This window comes from Theropithecus gelada, chromosome X, assembly GCF_003255815.1.
Source record: "Theropithecus gelada isolate Dixy chromosome X, Tgel_1.0, whole genome shotgun sequence".
Lineage (NCBI taxonomy): Eukaryota > Metazoa > Chordata > Mammalia > Primates > Cercopithecidae > Theropithecus > Theropithecus gelada.
Window position 1 is genome coordinate 12,370,941 of NC_037689.1, and position 13,220 is coordinate 12,384,160.

General features: G+C 41.9%; 1 protein-coding gene across 1 annotated transcript in view; it reads right to left on the reverse strand.

Annotated features, from left to right (window-relative positions):
* The window catches only part of RP2 (RP2, ARL3 GTPase activating protein), a 36,467-nt gene extending 25,651 nt beyond the window's left edge, over positions 1-10,816 (reverse strand). Inside the window, exons 1-2 of the mRNA XM_025372705.1 lie at positions 10,521-10,816; positions 2,501-3,166 (exon numbers count right to left, since the gene is read on the reverse strand). Coding sequence (XP_025228490.1) covers positions 2,501-3,166; positions 10,521-10,622 — 768 coding nt within the window. The 5' untranslated portion in view covers positions 10,623-10,816. The remainder of the gene's footprint in view (positions 1-2,500; positions 3,167-10,520) is intronic.
* Positions 10,817-13,220: the final 2,404 nt, after the last annotated feature.

Sequence of the window (13,220 nt, forward strand, 5' to 3'; positions counted from 1 at the left end):
GACTGGAATCATGGCTCTGCTGTTTACCAGCTGAATGACCTTTTGCAAGGTACTTACCCTCTTTTGGTCTATTTTTCATATCTGTAAAATGGGGAATAATAGCACTTATTTCATAGAGTTGTTTTGAGTATTGAGTTAATTCATTTAAATTCCTTTCCATAGTGTCTGGCATATAGTAAACACTATGTAAGTGTTAGTTATTATTATCGCTGTGGGATTATTGTTTATATTGTATTCCAGGGGATATCTAAAGAACATCATTCTTCCTGGTCATATTCTTTTCAAGGGCACACAACACTCCCATTTGACATACCAGATACCAAAGGTTAAAAGGTTTAAGAACATTTGATGACTCATGAAGAAACACTGTTTTGATGGCTTTTCTCTTTAAGCATGCTAAATATTCTTTATGTCCACTCCTCATTACCTACGAAAAAGGAGTTTAACCTAAATAATTACATATTTTTTTTTAAAAAAATCACCATACAGCATAATGAAAGCATTTACCTCTCAGATGTTGGATTAACATGTGATCAGATAGCTCAAAAGCCAGAAGCACATTTTTCTATATCTTACCAGATTCATAGAATGTTTTTATCACATAGGCATAAGCAAAAAAGAAAATCTAGAAGTTTTAAAATTATACTTTGACTTCTGTTGGTTTAAAAACTATACCTCAGATATACTTTGTAGATTTCAGACATTTCTACATGGGTTTTCTACATTGTGGAATGTATAGCTATTGAGAGGTATTCATTTTTAATATTTTCCTAAAATCATTCCTTTTGATATGTTCCAACTTTAAAAAAAAATCCATTCAAAAAGAGACTTGATGAGTTTTCCAGCCAAGCATGGTGGCTCTCACCTATAATCCCAGCACTTTGGGAGGCCGAGGTGAGTAGATTGCTTGAGGTCAGGAATTAGAGACCAGCCTAACCAACATGGCAAAACTCTGTCTCTACTAAAAATACAAAAATTAGCAGGCATGGTGGCGGGCATCTGTAATCCCAGCTACTCGGGAGGCTGAGGCAGGAGAATCGCTTAAACCCGGGGAGGCAGAGGTTGCAGTGAGCTGATATGGCACCACTATACTCCAGTCTGGGAGACAAAGTGAGAATCCGTCTTAAAAAAAAAAAGAGACTTGATGAGTTTTCCATTCACTTCTCCATTTCTGTAAGTTTGGTTTTTAAATTCAAACAGATTCCTCCTGAAGGTACCTGATTAATGCATAATCAATACATCCTACTGCTGTCTTCCCACTGGAGCACCCATCAACTAAGGAACTGCTGCTTCTGGAGCCCCTAACCTCTGTATCTCCAATTATTTTTCAAGCAGAAGCTGCAACCCCAAAAACCCTTCTCTACTCATGAGCTCACCAAGACCCACTGTTCATAAGCCTATGAGTTTTGCCAACCTAGCTTCCATCTCACTCTTCTGCATCAAGCTCCCTTCTATGGCAATAAAGGAAAATAAGGAACATAATGTGGAGGTTGCTGTCACAGTCACAACAGGGTCCAAAAGTTGTATTCCTAAATGTATTTTTGGCTGGGCGTGGTGGCTCATGCCTGTAATCCCAGCACTTTGGAAGGCTGAGGCAGGCAGATCATGAGGTCAAGAAATCGAGATCATCCTGGCCAACATGGTGAAACCCTGTCTCTACTAACAATACAAAAAAAATTAGCTGGGCGTGGTGGCGCACACCTGTAGTCCCAGCTACTTGGGAGGCTGAGGCAGGAGAACTGCTTGAACTCGGGAGGCAGAGGTTGCAGTGAGCCGAGATCGCACCACTGCACTCCAGCCTGGTGACAGAGCGAGACCCCGTCTCTCTCTCTCTCTCTCTCTCTCTCACACACACACACACACACACAAATTGCATTTTCTTACCCCCTAACCAATTAGAACTCCAAAGAAATTTCCCCACTAAATAATTATAAAATGTCATGCTTTACTAAGCAGTACTACTTTTGTGAGCTTCTCTGGAAATCATCTAGTATAATGAAAACTCTTTAAGGGCAGAGAATTTTGTCTATGTATCTTCATCTCCAGCATATACTGTAGTTCATCATTTCTGAGTTGCTATCAATTATAAGATGCATTCCAGATAAGCAAAACCATGGAAAACAAATAGACATCCTATCATCAGTGAAATATAACAGTAACTAGCACATAATAGGTGCTTAATGCTTACTGAATTGAATTTTTTTTTTTAAAGTTTCTTTGGGAAAGTATTTTGAGGCCCAAGCAGTCTACTTACAAACAAATGCTTAATGCTTACTGAATTGAATTACATATATATTTTTAAAGTTTCTTTGAGAAAGTATTTTGAGGCCCCAGCAATCTACTTACAGACGAATCTATTGGGGGAGGGGGTGGTGGCAAAGGATTATAACTTGAGGGTTGCCTGTATTTCCAATAGCCAATTTGAAAAGAATGGAAGTACTCCATAGTGGTCCATTTTTAAATCTAGGTGTATGACTATTTCTCTTCTCTTTGTCCTTACCTCATCAATTAGCTTCCTGGCATTTGCAATAGTATAATCACCAGCAAATAAAACCACTAAGCATGATTCATCGCTGCTCTTCTGTCTCTGACCCCGGGATATTGGAACAATGCTTCTATTGGCTTCTGTGGAAACACGAACAGCTTTGAGCTCTTCAGTAGTAGGTATAGGAACATAGTCCTGAACCACAGCATCTTCTGGAAGAAGGTTCCAGTTGAGTTCTCCTGACACAGGTGTAAAGTCATGAATGTTACTCCATGTATTGTTGAAGATACTTAGCCCTGCATCTTTGAACTGGAAAGCTAATTCAGGATAGTACCATTGAAAACAGCCAAATTTGATATTTGAGGAAGACTCAATGATGGGTTGAGTGGCACAACACAAAAAGACTTCCAGCTTTCTACAATCTCGCACACGAAATTGTTGGCAGGCTAATGTGCACTTGCAATCTCTGCAATTCCGGAAAAACACGCTGCCTTTCACGGGTCCCAGAAAAATTATGCAGTTAGTACAGTCATCAATGGTAATTGTAGCACAGTGATCAAAAATATAGATGTTACAGTTCTCACAGTCTTGAATGAGAAACTGTTGTCCTGCTACTGTCCCAGGTAAGCGACCTACTGTTTCATCCTTCAGTCCACTGAACATGTAGTCTTTTGGATCAACCTGCAGGAACAAAACACAGACCTTGAGTATTATTAACATTATTCAACAAATATCAACTAAATGCCTATTGGCTGCCAGGCACAGTTCTTAGTGCTGAAATAGAAATTCTTAATCTCAATGACTTTGAAACACAATAAGAAAATGAACAGGACAAATGTTTCTCTCAATAATAATACAAAACTTGTGATCTTAGTCAATATACACAACCTCCCAGAAGACAGATCCATTCTCTTTGCTATTAAATTGTGTTCTGGGCATGAAAGCTAAAGGGTAGCCTCTGTGACACTATGGTTTGAGTTTTCCCGTGACTTAACCCAAGTGACACCTACTTCTTCATTGCTACTGTCAATATTGTCAGTAGGCTTTTAGCCTATTTGGAATTTATATAAGTGAAAAATGTACTAAGCTTTGTAGAGTACCAGGGTCAAAAATATATTTTTAAATGATTGTTTTAATAAAAGGGACTATGAAAAATTCAACTCATATCCTATGTATCTAATGATCTTAACCACAACCTTGCTATTTCAGCTTTCTGATACCTTTTCTTTTTTGATGCTTCATTTTTAAAACTTCTACTTCTCTAAAAAATTCTGAGGCTGGGTGCAGTGGCTCTTGCTTTTAATCCCAGCACTTTGGGAGGCCGAGGTGGGAGGATCAGATGAGACCAGGAGTTCGAGACCAGCCTGGCCAACATGGCGAAACCCCATCTCTATTAAAAATACAAAAACTACCCAGTATCTTGAGCTTATATACTATTGATGATTCGAGAAACTGAAGTACTACATTTATATTAGCTTACCATGTTGTGAAATATATAACAACAAAATAGAATTATGAAATTTTAGGATTGAAAAGATTCCCCATATCATCTAATCTAATCTGAATCTATTTTTACATCCTATCACATTCCCTTTGTTCATCCAGATTTGCCTGGATGTTTCTAGCAATGCTTACCTCCCGTCATGACCTGCTCAAAGAATTCGAGAACTGGAAGGGATCTTAGGAAACTGAGGGCTAAAAGCTAAATTACTTTACCAGTGAGGTGTAGTTAGGTTCAGAATACAAATTAAAATTTCAGCCCCATATACTTTTCGCTCTCTATGCTTTTTACCTTTATCAAAATTTTATATGGGTGAAGAAACTGAACACTCACACATTGCTGGTGGAAATATAAATGGTGCAGGCACTCTAAAAAACAGTTTAGCAGTTCCTCAAAAAGTTAAACATAGGCCGGGCACAGTGGCTCACACCTGTAATCCCAGCACTTTGGGAGGCCGAGGCGGGCAGATCACAAGGTCAGGAGATCGAGACCATCCTGGCTAACATGGTGAAACCCCATCTCTACTAAAAATACAAAAAATTAGCCGGGTGTGGCGGCATGCGCCTGTAGTCCCAGGTGCTGGGGAGGCTGAGGCAGGAGAATGGTGTGAACCGGGAAGGCGGAGCTTGCAGTGCGCCGAGATCATGCCACTGCACTCCAGCCTGGGCAACAGAGAGAGACTCCACCTCAAAAAAAAAAAAAAAAAGAAAAAAAAGTTAAACATAGAGTCACCATATGACCCAGCAATTCCAAACCTAGATGTGTACACAAGAGAAATGAAAACATGTCCAGACAAAAACTTGTATACAAATGTTCATAACACCATTATCCATAATAGACAAAAAGTAGAAACAACCCAAATGTCCATCAGCTGATGAATAGATAAATAAAATGTGGTATATCAATACAATAGAATAAAGTCTTGATACATGTTACAATATGGACAAACTTCAAAAACATGCTAAGTGAAAGATGCCAGTCACAAAAGGCTAAATATTGTGGCTCCACTGAAGTGAAATGTCCAAAATAGGAACACCTATAGAGACAGAAAATAAGTTTGTGGTTTCCAGGGGCTGGGGGAGACGAGAATGGGCAACGACTACTAATGGGTACAGGGTTTCTTTTTCCAGGGATGAAAATGTTCTAAAATTAGACCATGGTGATAAGCCTGTGAACTTACTAAAAAATACTGAATTATATACTTTATTTTTAAACTAAATTTATTTTAAATTTTTATGGATATATAATAATAGTAGTATGCATTTATGGGGTACATGTGATATTTTCATACAAGCATACAACAATGTAATGATCAAATATGGGTAACTAAAATATCCATTACCTCAAACAGTTATCATGTCTTTGTGTTGGGAACATTCCACATTTTCTTTTCTAGCTATTTTGAAATATACAATAAATTATTATCAACAATAGTTGGCTGTGGTGGGTAGTGAGGAGGAGAGGATGAAGAGTGGTGGGTTAATGAGTACAAAAACACAGACAGTCAGGCACGGTGGCTCATGCCTGTAATCCCAGCACTTTGGGAGGTCGAGGCGGGCAGATTGCCTACAGCCAAGAGTTCGAGACCAGCCTGGCCAACATGGTGACAGCCCATCTCTACTAAAAAATACAAAAACTAGCTGCGTGTGGTGGCGGGCACCTGTAATCCCAGCTACTTAGGAGGCTGAGGCAGGAGCCTCTTGAACCCAGGACGGGGAGATTGCAGTGAGCAGAGATCATACTACTGCATTCCAGCCTGGGCAACAGAGCGAGACTCCATCTCAATATATATACAGTTAGACAGAATGAATTATATACTTTAAATGGGTGAATTGTATGGCATATGAATTATATCTCTAAAAAGCTATTTTTAAAATTAATAAAGAACTAGTTATATCCTTTAAACAACTTTTATGTAGAGGATTTAAGACCTACTGGCAAATTCTTTGACACTCCTCCCATTAAGAGGTCACCTCCTGTTGGAACTGGGTGGGCATTTGTGACTGCCTCAGCATTACTTCTGCCACATCCAAATTAAGTCAAATTAAGTGACTTAAGAATTCACTTAAGAAGCTAGTTAGAAAAAACCATGCAGCTTCTGCCAGTCTCTCTTAGGATACTTGCCCTTGGAACCCTGCCATCACGCTGTGAGGAAGCCAGGGATACGTGGAGAGCCCCCAGCTGGGCTCCCAGCCCAAAGCCAGCATCAACTTGCCAGCCAGCTATGTGGTCAAGCCATCTTGAAAGTTGTCACGGTTGATGCCACATTGAGCAGAGTCAACCCTGCTTAACCTTATGCAAATTAAAGAGTTGTGAACAAAATATCTGCCATTATTTTAAACCATTAAGTTTTAGGGTGGTTTGGTACACAGTAATGGGTAACTAGAATACTTTTCATACTTAAAAGAAGGCTAAAAACAGTATCTAGCCTCCTCCTACTTAGTGCAGACACTTCTTTCTAGCAGATTACCACCCTAACTGTCCAACAGTTTTGACAAACATGGAGATCAGGTCCTCAACAAAGCCACCCCTTCCACTGATGACCAACTCTGGGAATTATGATCTGCCTTATGTTAAAACCAGTTCTGTCATGCCCAAGCTCTGGTTTAAGTTCTTTCCTCAGAGGTGACCATTACTCTCTAAATCTCTTCTTCAGGACAGGCCTTTACCTTACTAAACAGTAGAGAAATCTTTAGCATTGTCCTACTATATAGCTGAGGAACCTGAAGTGCACAAGTTGGCTGCTTTACCCAAAGTTACAAAATAGATATTTGAATTTCTGATATAAGATTTTTGTTTAGTATTATTTCTGTTGAGTATGAGAGAAACATAACAGACACAACATGTGCTGTCCTTACTCAAATCGCAATTTTCATACTTAAGCCATCATTGTTTAGAGAGTTAATCCTCATTTCTATTATCTAGGAGGAAGAGTATGGGCATGAATAACTGGAAGATGAAAACTACTTTTCCGTATCACTCTTCCTCACCTCATGTGTACTTAAATGTTTCCTGTTTTAACTCCAGAAAGCCAGTAAACTCTTGCAGGGCAGGGATAAATCTTATAATTTTGAGTCTTACTTGGTGTTTGAGTACATATATACTGAATAATTTGCCTATCTATGGGTGGCAGCATACAGATAAGGATAAAAACATCCCTTCTGAAATAATTTAAACACAAGTCTTACAATCCAAAAATATTTCTCATCACATCAGTGTAAGAATTGTAAACTTTTTTCTTTTTCAAAGTCAGCAGCAATAGAAAATGAGCTTCTTACACTGTTGACTACAGTATGTCAGTTGCTATGACAATGCTTAGTCCCCAGACATTCCTTCTAATTGAGACAATTTCTCCCAGCTTCAGTCCCCTAAGACTGACCCAATTACACAACTCAAACCCCAAAACCCAAGGGGTGCCCTTCAATAAAGATACTCTGGGCTGGGAGCGGTGGCTCACGCCTATAATCCCAGTACTTTGGGAGGCTGAGGCAGGCGGATCACCTGAGATCAGGAGTTCAAGACTAGCCTGGCCAACGTGGTGAAACCCTGTCTCTACTAAAAATATACAAAAATTAGCCAGGTGTGGTGGTGTGCACCCGTAATTCCAGCTACTTGGGAGGCTGAGGCTGGAGAATCGCTTGAACCCAGGAGGCGGAGGTTACAGTGAGCTGAGATCGTGCCATTGCATTCCAGCCCGGGTGATGACAGAGCCAGACTCTGTCTCAAAAAGAAAAAATTAAAAAAAGATACTATGATTACACAACCTAAGGAAAAATGTAAATACCCTTTGCCAAGTTGCAAGGAAAATTTTCAGGCAACCCATTTTGTTTTTACATGTAAAAGTCTTACAAGTTGAATGGTAATTGTCTGATATAACTTTAAAACTGTATATGCTATAATCCATAACCACATTCCAGAAGCCTTAACTTTTAATATAAACCATGTCTATTAATATGCATGCATCATATCTCATTTATGTTCTCTGGGCTGTATTTGCATTCTGTTCCTTTTAAGGTACAACTGAAATCTTCTAGGAGCAAGCAAGGCCATGCTCAGTAAATGTATCATTGGACTAATACAGAACATTTGCACCCTAGCCCAAATTAACCTCATGGGAGGCAAGGAACTAGGAAAAAATATTTTATTTATTTATTTATTTTTGGAAACAGGGTCTCACTCTGTTGCCCAGGCTGGAGGGCAGTGGCCTGATCATGGCTCACTGCAGCCCCTAAGTCTCGGGCTCAGGTGATCCTCCCACCTCAGCCTCCTGAGTAGCTGGGACTACAGGTGTGTGTCACTATGCCCTACTAATTTTTGTACTTTTAGTAGGAATGAGGTTTCGCCATATTGCCCAGGCTGGTCTGGAACTCCTGGGCTCAAGAGAGCCACCAGCCTCGGCCTCCCAAAGTCCTGGGATTACAGGCATGAGTCACCATGCCTGGCCCTAGAAAAAAATATTTTAAATTGTATAAAATTTAACAAGCTATCATAAATGAGGCACCTTAGAAAGAATTCTTAGTAATTTCAAAAGAAAAAAAATGCAAAAAGATAAAGCTATGTTGGGAAATGTGGTATCTGCATTGTCTCAAAATGTAAGCTGGTAATTCTCTTTAACAGTCCAAAAGATTTTAAAACAGGGTTTTGTTTTGTTTTGTTTTTTTCAGAATATAATGCTCATTTGGTTAGAAATTCTCATTTTGATTGGCTGAGTTGATCAAGATTTTAACTTTTATTATACACTCAGAAGCATGAGCTTATTTTATATATCCAATAACATCTCTTACATCTCTGCAACTACAGAACTTAGTAGTGTTCTCAAAAAAAAAATGTTCTCTGTAAGCTCAAAACAGTTTCTATAATTGAAAGTTTACTACACACTCATTTGTGGGGAAAAAGCTTAGACGTTGGTGTCCAATATTGTATTTCTCAATGCATTTACTTAGCCAATGGGCAAAAGAAGAAAAAAAACCACAAGACACACACACTTATTTAAAAGAAGGATTAACATGAGAAATCCCAACTAACCTGAATATTATGTTAATAAACGCTAACTGTAAAACAATTTATTGTGAAACAATGAGTCATAGGCAGCCAAGACTACTATAAATAAAACATAAAGGCATTTTATTTAGTTTAGATTTAGCCTGAGTTCAAAAGAAAAAACTAAAATAAAAATGAAATACACAACCTTCTCTATGGCAGACAGTTCAAGCTAAGAGAACATTGTTAGAAATCCAAAGGCTGAGGAAAATGTTATCTTTTAAAAATCGCCCATCAAATAACTTTAAATGGCAGGTGCAATCTTCTTGTGAAATAGAAAGCATAGTACATTCTTCCCCTACATTATAAAATGCTACTATCGAGTATGACTAAGAGAGAATAAATGTACCATGTGACCCAAGAAGGGTGTGTATGAGAAGTAGGGGCAGAAAGACGGGGCTAAGAAAAGCTGCAAAAAGCTTTCAATTTCTTAACTCTGACTCTTAGAGACCAGCGCTTACCTGAATACGTTCTGCTGGGGTTTGGAAATCACGCAGAAAGGTCTGTGATTCCAAAACGTTAATACACTTATTATAAAGTATTCTTGGGTAAAGACATGTTGCCTTAAGCAAGGAGTTAACTGTTTATAATACTCATTTGAAAAATCTCTCATTTTGTTTGGGAGAAATAATTGATAAGTCCATCAAAGTAGTTCAGTAAGCACAAATAGAGAACTATGTAGAAAGAGGAACTATTATGAAATGTATGACCGAGTGTGTTTTGTGTAAGACTAATGGAGGTTTTCAAAGTTTTTTGGTTTCTGGCTATATACAAAAATAAAAATAAGGGAGTTTTCATTCATTTAAACCAGCAGTAAAATACTGCCCGGTTTATGCCGCTTATTTTCACCTTACAGTCTTAATACACATTCCAAGACTGATGCGATATTCATTATTTCTTTCGGATAACTGGAAGAGGAGGGACAGTAAAGCTGTACATTAAACAGTCCACTTGGTAATTGAGAAAATTCAGCAGTGAAATATATCATGAGGCACCAAAGAGATTTGCCGGGGAGGGCAGACAAAAGAGAAAACAGCCACAGAACATTAAGCCCCGGAAGAGATGAGAATCAGTCCCATACACGTAACTCGACGACTGGACAAAACCCCGCTTGACGCTGCCGGTGGGTGAAACGAGGTGATTTGAGATTCAGGGCGTTCTCGGTTCTTTCCCTCTCTCGAATCGATCATCTCCGACAGGAAGTCAGAGCAAGGCAGGGTTTGGAGCCAGAGAAAGCTCCCGGGGGAGTCTGTCTACCAGGACAACAAACTCCTAAGGCTCCTTCCGGAGCTCCACAGCCCTCTGGGCGCCCTCTCTAGCGCTGTACTTCACGCCCCCGCTCCCCCAAAAAAGTCGTGCACCCCGACTTCAGCTATTCACGTTCAAGACAGTGCGGCAGCTGTTGGGTCGGCCCACTCAGCGGTCCCGGGTCGTAAGAGACCCCGGCGGAGCGGCTCAGGGAGGCTGAGACAGCGGCTACATGACTTTCATTACCTTCTCGCGCTGATCCCAGCTGTACTGCTTTGGCCGCTCCTCCTCGTTCTCGGGCCGCGACTCCTTGTCAGCCTTCCGTCTCTTGGAGAAGAAGCAGCCCATGGTCCCAGCCCGCGGAGTTCGCTGGCCAGCTCACTCGCTCAGGCACCTCCTAGAGTGTGGCGTGAACCCTGGGCACCCCGGCCCCGCAGCTCTCCGGACTACGCCCCGCGGAACCGCCCAAGAGTCCGCAGCCTTAGTTTGCCCGCCAGGCCCAGCACCCCTTCCCCTTTTTCGTCGCCCTGACGACCCAGCGCAACCAATTAACGCTCAACGCCTGTTGAGCCAATCAAAGTCTCTCGAGCAATCCTGCGCGGCCTATGAAGAGAGGCCTACGTACTCACACACCAATCCACGCCTGGCTCCTGAGACAGCCCCTAGCGGCGGGGCGGGCCGGCTCTGGCGCAAGCACGGGCAACCCCGCCCACAGCCTTACCCGGCCCGCCCTCGGCCCCGCCCCTCCTGGGACTTGGTGGACTCTCTAGCTGGTGGGAGGCCGAGCTCGGCATTCGGGTTTTTTTGCCTCTGATTCATAAATTTGCAAATTCAAGGCGCAGGAGAGGTCTCCAGTTGAACATTAGATTTATCGTGTGAGGAAAGTTGTGAGGGAACAGAAATTCCCGCTGACACAAGAAGACCCTGAAATTTGTATTACTAAATCCTCTTCTCCCCTCATCACCCTTCCTACCGCCCTCTCATCGCCTGGCCAGGGTCACCCCCTCAAGAATTGTACCCCATAACCTCACAATCCTCTTCTGTGCTCGCTCGCTCTTTCTTTCTTTCTCTTTCTTTCTTTCTTTCTTTCTTTCTTTCTTTCTTTCTTTCTTTCTTTCATTCACAGGGTCTCATTATGTCACTCAGGCTGCGGTGGCACAATCATAACTCACTGCAACCTTGCAACCTTGTCTTCCTGGGCTCAAGCGATCCTCCTGCCTCAGCCTCCCTCCTGAGTATCTAGAACTGTAAGTAAGCACCACCATGCCCACCTGTTTTTTTGTTTCTTTTTTTTACTTTTGTAGAAATGGGGTCTTGCTATGTCGCCCAGGCTGGTCTTGAACTCCTGGGCCCAAGCGATCATCCTGCCTCAGCCTCTCAAAGTGCTGGGATTACAGGCAGGAGCCACCGCACCCAGGCTTCTTCTGTGTTTTCTTAAGGCTTTCACATATGACTCTAAAATTGCACAAGTACATAGTAAAATAGTTAATTGTGTATTGTTTCCCTATTTGAACTGTGACTTTCCTGAGATCAAAAAGGTATGTCTTTTTTTTTTTTTTTTTTAACGGAGTTTTTGCTCTTGTCGCCCAGGCTGGAGTGTAGCGGCGCCATCTCGGCTCACTGCAACCTCCACCTCCCTGGTTCAAGTGATTCTCCTGCCTCAGCCTTCCGAGTAGATGAAACTACAGGCGCCCGCCACCACGCCTGGCTAATTTTTGTATTTTTAGTAGCGACGGGGTTTCACCATGTTGTCCAGGCTGGTCTTGAACTTCTGATCTCAGGTGATCTGCCCGCCTCGGCCTCCCAAAGTGCTGGAATTACAGGCGTGAGCCACCGCACCTGGCCTAAAAGGTGTGTCATAAAGGGGATGTAGGGCCGGGCGTGGTGGCTCACGGCTGTAATCCCAGCACTTTGGGAGGCCAAGGCGGTAGGATCACGAGGTCAGGAGACCTAGACCATCCTGCCCAACATGGTGAAACCCCATCTGGTGAAACCCCGTCTCTACCAAAAATACAAAAATCAGCCGGGCATGGTGGTGCGCGCCTGTAGACCCAGCTACTCCGGGAGACTGAGGCAGGAGAATTGCTTGAACCCAGAGGTGGAGGTTGCAGTGAGTCAAAATGGCGCCGCTGCACTCCAGCCTGGGTGACAGAGGGAGACTCTGTCTCAAAAAAAAAAAAAAAAAAAAAATCAGGTTAGGGGCCGGGCACGGTGGCTCACGCCTGTAATCCCAGCACTTTGGGAGGCCGAGGCAGGCGGATCACAAGGTCAAGAGTTCGAAACCAACCTGGCCAATATGGTGAAACCCCATCTCTACTAAAAATACAAAAATTAGCCAGGCGTGGTGGCAGGCGCCTGTAGTCCCATCTACTCGGAAGGCTGAGGCAGGAGAATAGCTTGAACCCAGGAGGCGGAGGTTGCAGGGAGCCGAGATCATGCCACTGCACTCCAGCCTGGGCTACAGAGCAAGACTCCATCTCAAACAAAACAAAACAAAACAAACAAACAAAAACAGGGGTGAGGAAAACTGGGGGGAGGGATGTACCTTTGAATCCCCTGCACCTGGCCCAAGTCCATACTAGGTGCTCAATACAAAGTTTGTCAAATGAATGAATGAATGCATGCATGGGTGTTACTGAAGGAAGCATTTATAAACTTTCCCCCATCCCTTCCCAAAGAAAGTGACCGAACTGTGGGGGTGGGAGGCATGTGGATTTATGGTAAAGGGGTTCTCCTCATGGAGTTTATAGCCTCATTGAGGACATAAGCATTGCATATGAACAATCAGATCTGTTCTAAGCAAATAGCATAGGGTTTGTCAGAATATATTTAAAAATATATACACTAAATATTAACATTTGCTATACTTGGATCAAATTTTACTGCAATACACATGCATTGCCTATGTAATAGAAAAGAAAGGTAAGTCAGTTTCTCTGAGAAACA